The 8,438-nt window shown below is 35.0% G+C and overlaps 1 protein-coding gene across 1 annotated transcript in view; it reads right to left on the reverse strand.

The window, feature by feature from the left end:
- Window positions 1-3,417, reverse strand: part of CPS1 (carbamoyl-phosphate synthase 1) — a 171,448-nt gene extending 168,031 nt beyond the window's left edge. The window contains exon 1 of the mRNA XM_007935894.2: window positions 3,283-3,417. Coding sequence (XP_007934085.1) covers window positions 3,283-3,408 — 126 coding nt within the window. The 5' untranslated portion in view covers window positions 3,409-3,417. The remainder of the gene's footprint in view (window positions 1-3,282) is intronic.
- Between the last annotated feature and the right edge of the window lie 5,021 nt (window positions 3,418-8,438).

Genomic DNA, 8,438 nt, shown 5'->3' on the forward strand with positions numbered 1-8,438 from the left:
TACTTCCGTAGTGATACTGCCTCGGAAACCCAAGGAGGGGTCGCTATGAGTCGGGGCCGACTCGACGGCACATAACAACAACAACAACAACAACAAATAACAAAATTTAAACTCAGAGAGGGGACTTTCCCAACGTCACAGCATTAGTGAACACGTAATTGAGATTAGAATACAGATCTTTTTATTCCTGATCCAGGGTACTTCCCACTATAACCTGCTGCTGTCAAATTGACTCCAACTTGTAGGACACTACAGGACAGAGCAGCACTGCCCCATACGGTTTCCAAAGGTGAACTCTTTACAGAAGCAGACTGTCACAATCTTTCTCCCGTGGAGCAACTGGTGGGTTTGAACCACCGAATGCTCAGTTTGCAGCTAAGTGCTTTAACCACTGTGCCACTAGAGCTCCTGAACATTTTCAACACTCATAGGAAAAGATCATGGTCTTTAAAACTTTTATATTTGTTGATTGTTGGGCATTGATAGCAACTTATCTTAAAATACACTCCTTGACAGTCTTTCCTCTTCCTTCACTATAAGTAAAATACAATTTTGTCTATTGTTAAGGAAAGCACCATAAATATTAGCCATAAACAAATATTCAAGGAAGAGCCACATACGGTATGTGTGTCACCCCTGTTGTCGAATCCACCTTCTCTGTCTGTTGCCAAGGAGGGAGGAAGAGTGACCTCCAAACACTTTGAATAAAGAAACCTGATTTGCAGGACAATGCTTATAGAACTGATCAGGAGGTATCTTTCACAATCCTTTTACTATATAACTAGCTACTGACCTTTAGTGACTCACTTCTTACATCCTTCAATGGCCAATGTATAACTACATCCTAATGATTTTAACTATCTTTAAAAAATAGGAAACCATTCTCTAAAAAAGTAAAGGTGGATATATCTTTCCAAGAGAGTTGAGTTTTCAAAATGAAGGCAGGAAGAAAAGTAGGTCGAGGACCGTTTCCAAATAAGCAAATAGTAACACAAGTCCTCTCAGACTACAGAATTTTAGTTCACTATGGTGAAGTTCAAGAACTTCCATTTTTCATGCTTGGCATGCCTCCAAAATTCTCAGTAATGACTGAGAGTGAGTAATGACTTTTACACCCTGCAATGATGGCTTATTCCTCCTAGAAATTTATCATTCTTAGCTATGAGCTGTGGCAGACCCTTAAAACGGATCTGCCACACAAGCTAGAAGAACTGCGTTCACAGTGGTCCATCAACATAAGCAGACCATTTTGTCGTGATGGTTGTGGTAGTTGTTCTTGCTGTTGTTGTAAAGAATGCCGATTGTGATCTTGGGCTATTATTATGATCTTGGCTTCTAATGTCAATTTCATCTACACAATCTTAAATAGTTACTCAATTTCTCTCTTTCTGATATCTAATGAAGATATGCCTTTTCCTTGCCTCCTTCACAAGACTTTGTGAAAAGAAAAAATATTCCAGTGATACAACTTTGAAATACTAGAAGACACACACATCCCTGGCTAATAATATTTTAATTACTCGTTCCAATGTTTCTGAGGTGATGTGTGACTAAATCAAAACCAAACCTGTTGCTACCAATTTGTTCCAACTCATAGACACCCCGTGTGTGTTAAAGGTGTAACCCCATGTGTTGGAATAGAACTGCTCCATAGGCGTTTGGGGCTGTAATCTTTACAGAAGCAGATCATGAGGCTTTTCTTCCATCACATCTTGAGGTGGGTTTGAACCACCAACTTTTAGTTTAGTAGCCAAGCATGAGCCATTCGTACCACCCAGGAACTACCCCAGAGATATTACTGACACCAAACTTAATCCAAATAATGACTCTAATAGTTTCTATCTAGCTGCTGTATCTTTGATAACAATTTAGAAAATGTTTTCTTTTCAGCTATTTTCCTACAAATAACTAAATCCAAAAAATGGTTGTTCTTGTATTTTTAAAATTTAAAATGGTATTTCTTATACTTCTGTTAGCATCTAATCAATGTGAACTGCTGAAATTGTTAATACGACACTCACGTTTCTCTTGGGAGCTTGGTAGTTCTATCTCTATCTCTCTCCCTGCCCTTTCTTCTCTCTCTCTCTCCCTTTGTCTCCCTATCTCTCCCTCTCTTTTCCTTCCTTTTCCTTCCCGTTCATTCTTCACTCACACCAGTGGAGTTCACAAGAATCTAAGGGTATTGATTAGCCCTGCAGGTGTCACTCAGGCCTAAAATCCCATTGAATCCTGACCTGAGCAAACTGACCAGTAGAAGCCATGAGAACATCTGGAGACTTTTAGTCAACCCAGGATGCATACCAAATATAAACAGAATACTCAAACTACTAGAACCTATTTTTATGTCAACTGATAGAGGTTGCTTTTTTTTTTTTTTCTATTTCACTTCTTACAACTCTTACTTTAAATATACTAGAAGCAGTATATTTAAAGCTACTGTGATTACTTAATCTTCATGTTCACTAAATATGATTTTTATTGGCAAAATTCCTATGGAGTAATTTCAGACTTCTCTGGTAGTAAATATCTTCATGAAATTATAGAAAGGACCAGAGGTTCCAATGGCATTTCATAATTCTGTGGTGGAGGAGGGGCTTAAGTTTCCCTTCTGAGCCTCCTCATCAATTACAGATAGACAAGGAGGGGCTCAGTTTTCAGTTGTTTGACTCAATGTATTAATCTATAAAATGAAAATAACAAAGTTGTCCCTCTAAAAGAACAAGAGGATAAAAGGAAAAAGAAAAGATTGTGTCTATAAGATAGCCTGCAAATATTAATATTATGTAGATACACTTTCTTCCAAATTTAAAAAAATTGACATATCAAAAGAGAAAAATTCTCAGTGAACCAATATGGAATAAGAGCTTAACACACTTACACTGTGATGCAACTTACATGCATAGAGGTAACTAAAATTTTTTTCAACCCAAACTATAACCAATAGTGTCTGGGCCCAGGCAGAGCCCTGATAGCTTTAAATAATGTGTGTTTTCTAAACAGTAGATTTATATTTTACATATTCACAAGAATTGTGAATCTTCCTTATGTTGGATAAAAATTATCATAATTTTAAATCAGAGCAGACAAAAAGTGATATTTGCTCAATTAGTAGGTTCTATAGTAAAGCAAAAATTAATCAGTTAGCACTTTGAGGCTGGATTTAGATCTGTATTTGCAAGTGACACCTTTGCTACTCTGCTAAATTATACCTGTACTTTATCAAACAAAGGAATATTCAATTTTATCAGAAACAATTGAATATGGGAAAATTAGGAATATTACCTTGACAGAAAGGAGCCTGATGCCAGGTCTTGAAAATTTCCATTGATGGCGTGCAGTCCCATTAGCAAAGCCAAAACCAGTCTTCAGTGTCTTCACTACTTTGCAAGCTGTCAAAATCCTCGTCATTTTGAAGATATTAATTTGTGACTAAAATTAAATACAATTATATATATTAAGTGATTTTTGTTATAAGATTTTTGATTAATGTGAAAAAGCTGGGGCAGTTGGGTGTTTAAGGCTGACTGCACAGCGGTCTGAATTTCCATTCATTCTGTCATTAAATGTCTTTAGCCATAGCTCCTCCTTCTCTTTAACTCCTCCTGCTAAGGTAATGTCTGGAGATGTTCCATGGACATGTAATACAAATTGCAACACATCAAATACTACCTTCTCCTGCTGAAATAATGCTAATACTGTAGAAAACCAATCATCCATCAAAAGAATTGCTTATGCAGCTGAATAGAATGACCTAGAAACAGTGGACAGCCTTAGTAGCTACAAAACCTTAGTAACTACTAGAGTAGCAACATTCTAATAATATTAAGGATCAAAGACCTGCTCTTGTGTTAGATATAATGCCTAATTTTCCTCAAAAGAAATTTTGGGATTTCCAAAGAAACCTGAAGTATTACCATTTTTTGTGCTTGGGAGAAGACATTGGAAACCACATATACTAAAACATTCATCAGAATAAACTTTTCTTCAAAAATATTGAGTAAAACTATCTACATTTTTTTCTGGGTTAAAAAGATAGTATATTACATTCTTACCACATAGTGCATTTTTCTTTGTTGCACTTGTAAAGGAATCAGTAATATCAAGTCAAACACAAGTGGAACAAAATAGCCTATTATATCCCACTTGGTCTCTTAAGGGTGTAAGAAGAACAGGAAACAAGGGCAAACACTGACTTTAATATAAGCACTATTTCTAGGTCATATTTTGTTTAAATATTAAATGTACATATCAAATTCTCTGAATGTGGGCAGTGGTGTTTCATTCTGAGTTGAAAGTGATTGACTTTATCCTTCAATCACATGTTTAATCAGGTGGCCAAAGGGTCTCATTGGTTGGTGGATGCTCTCACTGAAGTCATGTGTGCATGCAGAACAGGAAGTACTGCAGCATTATCCTTTATATCCTTGTAAAGGAGGCCTAGAAATAATCTCACTTCCAGGGCAACCCATAACAGGAAAGGTGACATCAAATGTTACAGAGATTGTAAACTTCTCTGACCTAGAACCAGTGCTGTGTAAGAGTAAAGAGGTAGGAGGCTTTTGAAAAAACAACAAAGCTTAAGCTGAATCTTCACCTGTCTTCCTTAATGTATGCATGTATAAACATTTTCTAAGGTTGAACAAACTCACTACTGGTGATGGAAAGTTGAACAACACATAGTCTCAACCGAGTGTATACAAAGTAATAAGTAATTAACAAAATAAGTAATGTCACAGTAGTACATCCAAATACAATGGAAGAATGAATGAATAAGAGGAAAAGAAAAAAAGATTTGCAAATGTCAACATTATGTAGATAAATTTCCTTCCAAATTAAAAAAAAGAAAGAAGATAATTTCTACCTGTGCGTGTCCAGTAAAGTATAGAATTCTGTTGAACTCTATTATATTGAAGGACACATAAGAGTTCAGCAGATAGATTGGGGGGGGTGTCACTCTATGCAGAAGGGACAGCATGTACAAGAGCATGTTGTTATTGTTCAGTTGTTGAGTCAAACTCATGGTGACCTTTACATAAGAGAACAACACATTGCCCAGTTCTGCATGATATTCATGATATCTGGTATGTCTGAGTCCATTGTTGGGGTTACTGGATCAATCTGTCCTCCCAATTGAGAGTTTCCCTCATTTTTCACTTTACCAACCATGATGTCCTTTTTTAGCAAGTATAATAACACAAAGGCATGAAATAATACAGAAAACCAAACTCACTGCTGTTGAGTCGATTTCGACTCATAGCAACCCCTCCTTGGGTTTCTGAGGGGGTATCTCTCAGGAAGTAGACTGCCTATTCTTCCTTCTGAGGAGTGGCTGGTGGCTTTGAACTGCCAGCCTTCTGGTCAACAGTCAAATGCCTTAGGCACTACACCACCAGAGCTTCTATGACATAATATAGCATATATTTTTAAAATGGCTAAAACACTCTGATAAATCCTAGAATGTAAGGTATGATGTGAAGAAGAAAAAAGAATTGTATCGTGGAAGACCTTGTATGCCTTAAAAAGGTTAGCTTTAATTATGAATAGTAGTCATGGTAGTCATAGAGGGGTTTTGAGCAAGAAATAAAGATGAAATTTGTGTTAGACAAAGATCATGGAAAACAGAGGAGGATAAACACAGAGAAAGGAAAATTCCCAAATGATGATTTAAAAGGATAGATAGATAGATAGAATATAAGCATATAGTGAGGGCTGCCTTTCCCTAATTATAGAAAGACTCATTGTGAGAAAATTTAAAGATATAAAATAAATTTAAGTCAGTCACAGTCCCATTATTAAGAGGTACCCATGCAATGAATATTCTAGTATATATTTTCTTTTTACTCCTAGTGTTTTAACTGAATAGGGTAATTGTGGTACTGAGGAGTCCAGAGTTTGAACAAGAAAAGCCATGAGTAAGGAACTTCATAGTCATTTATAGAAGTTGCTCAAAAGAGTATGATGAATGGTTTTCCAGAGAGATGTCAACCACTCTCAGATATAGTTCCATGACTTTAAAGCTCGAAGAGACATGTAGTGTGAGAATTATAATGGGCTTTCAGTTCCATCAGTTAAACATCTTTGATGCAGGCTCTGCTCTATGTTTCTAGTCACCACAATGAGGGGAGAGGGACAGGAATTTTGAGAAATTTAGTTAAATATTCTGAACTAGAGACTTGGAAAATTCATTTGTTGCAATTCCACAATCATTTTGAAGATTGGAAAGGTCAATAAATAAATGGGAAAAAAAAGTAGTTTCAGAGTTGAGTGGTCAAGATAGACCAAAATCTACAATCAATTTGTAAATCGAAAAAAAAAAAAAAAATAGTTGCATTAGTGAGGGAGTTTACATTAAGAAAGTTCAAAGGGGAGAAGTGATGAAATATGACTGGTAGGGAACGTTAAAGCCAGACATGAAAAGTTTACTGGGAATGCCACACTTTTATGAAAGGCATTTTGTTTTCAAACATTTTAAAGGAAAGTATTTTTCAGTTTGGAATTCTTTTTTCTCTCCCTAATTGTACATTTACACGGGCCTCCCCTCATGCTTCTCCTGGGAAGCGAGGATGACAAGATTTTGGTTCACTTACTAGGGACCCATCATCAGGAAAAGGACATCATGTTTGGTGAACTAGAGTATCAGTAAAAAAGAGGGAAGCCCTGAACGAGATGTACCAACAAAATAACCACAGCAATGAACTCAAACACACCAGTGACCATGAAGATGCACAGGACCAGACAACGCTTCGTCCTGTTGTACATGAGGTCATCATGAGTTGGAGCCAACACAGCAGCAACTAACAACAACACCTCCTCACATGCATGCAACTGAAAGGAGTGGCAGGCTACATGCATGCACACACAAGGTTGGGGGAATCTACAATTTTGGAGATGAATTTCGCAAGAACTGGTCATTAAAGGTCCACTGATTCTATAAGTCACTCACCAGTAAAAACAAAATTGTATATGGAATTATTCCTTTATCATTAAAATATTTTATCATAGTTATCACTGCTTATAGCACTGGAATATTTTCCTTTGTAAAATCTCATAAAGAAAATTAAAAACTAAACACTTTTCAATTTTGATAGCATGAGAAACATTCTAATATTTTTTTAAGATAAGGCTTAAAAAATATTTTATTTCCTTCATAAACTGGAAATACTACATATATGTATAATGTGTGTATGTATATGCATTTGGATATATATATATGTGTGTATATATTTCTACATATGTATAATAGAAATAGAGAGAAAAATATTTTTAAATAATTCAATTTTTAGCATTGAATAGAAGATTCAGTCTTCCAAATCCCTCAGAGCACTTCATATGATATATTTTTCATGGGGATATCTGATATTGAAAATGGTGATATATTAAGTACTAAGTAGGATTTATTTTCATTTGATACTTAAAAGATATTTGGAAAATATGGAAAAAGAGATAAAGAAAAAATAATCACCAATAACCCATTCTACAAACAGACCTCTGGAAATAATTTAGTGTATTTCCTTCTAGCATTTATTTTTATTGATAGGTCATAGTTTTGAAAATTGTAATCAATTTGCATTATGCTTTTCTCAAGTAAAATATATTGAAAATAAGTTACATATTATTTTATTTTCCTTAAAAATAGTAATTTAAATGCTGCAAAATATTCCATTTTTATTGTTGTTGTTATTTCGGTTCCAATGTTTATTAATATTGTCAATTTTCATCAATATTGCCAAATTTCTTTCCAAAGAAATTGCCATGTATAAGGTTCACTTTCAGTATATCCTTATCAACATTAGATATTACCTTGTGCTTAGTTCTTCTTTTTTGAACAGAAATTTGAGCAGAAAATAGCATTTTGCCTTCATTTATATTTTAAATTACTAGTGAGATTGTTCCATATATTTTAATTAGTTCTATTTCTTCTTTATCCATTGTTGTTTACATCCTTTTGTTCTCATTAATTCACTTACATGAATGATTACCAAAACCTCTCCAAAGAAAACAGAAAGAAACACTAATTGGCAGCCTATGTAAGCACTACTTTCAAGTATTCTCTTCATTTGGAAAGTCTGTGATATAAGTAAGAAAAGCCTTGCCTGCTATGAATTGGGGAAAAATGAGGCCAGTTCATTCTGGAGAATAAAGGACTCAGCTTTTAAAATAAAGAAAACATAACTATACTCTCTTAAAAGATACAGAAATGTCCCACTATCCTCTAGAACTGTGTCTTCCTGGATAATGAATCAGAAAAAACTTTAAGAAAGTGATGAAACAATCAAAATGTCTTTAAGATAGCAAACATGCAAGAGATGCTTCTAGAAATATGAGTGAATGAATAAATGGAGTCGTATGTAAACTGAGTTCCTGATTGGTGAGGTTGAAACAAGAAGCAAAGTATGCTTGAAGAACAAAAAAATTGAGATGAAAAGGAGACACTTCAA

Source organism: Orycteropus afer, unplaced genomic scaffold (genome assembly GCF_000298275.1).
Source record: "Orycteropus afer afer isolate SDZICR_OR568_19922 unplaced genomic scaffold, OryAfe1.0 scaffold00002, whole genome shotgun sequence".
NCBI lineage: Eukaryota > Metazoa > Chordata > Mammalia > Tubulidentata > Orycteropodidae > Orycteropus > Orycteropus afer.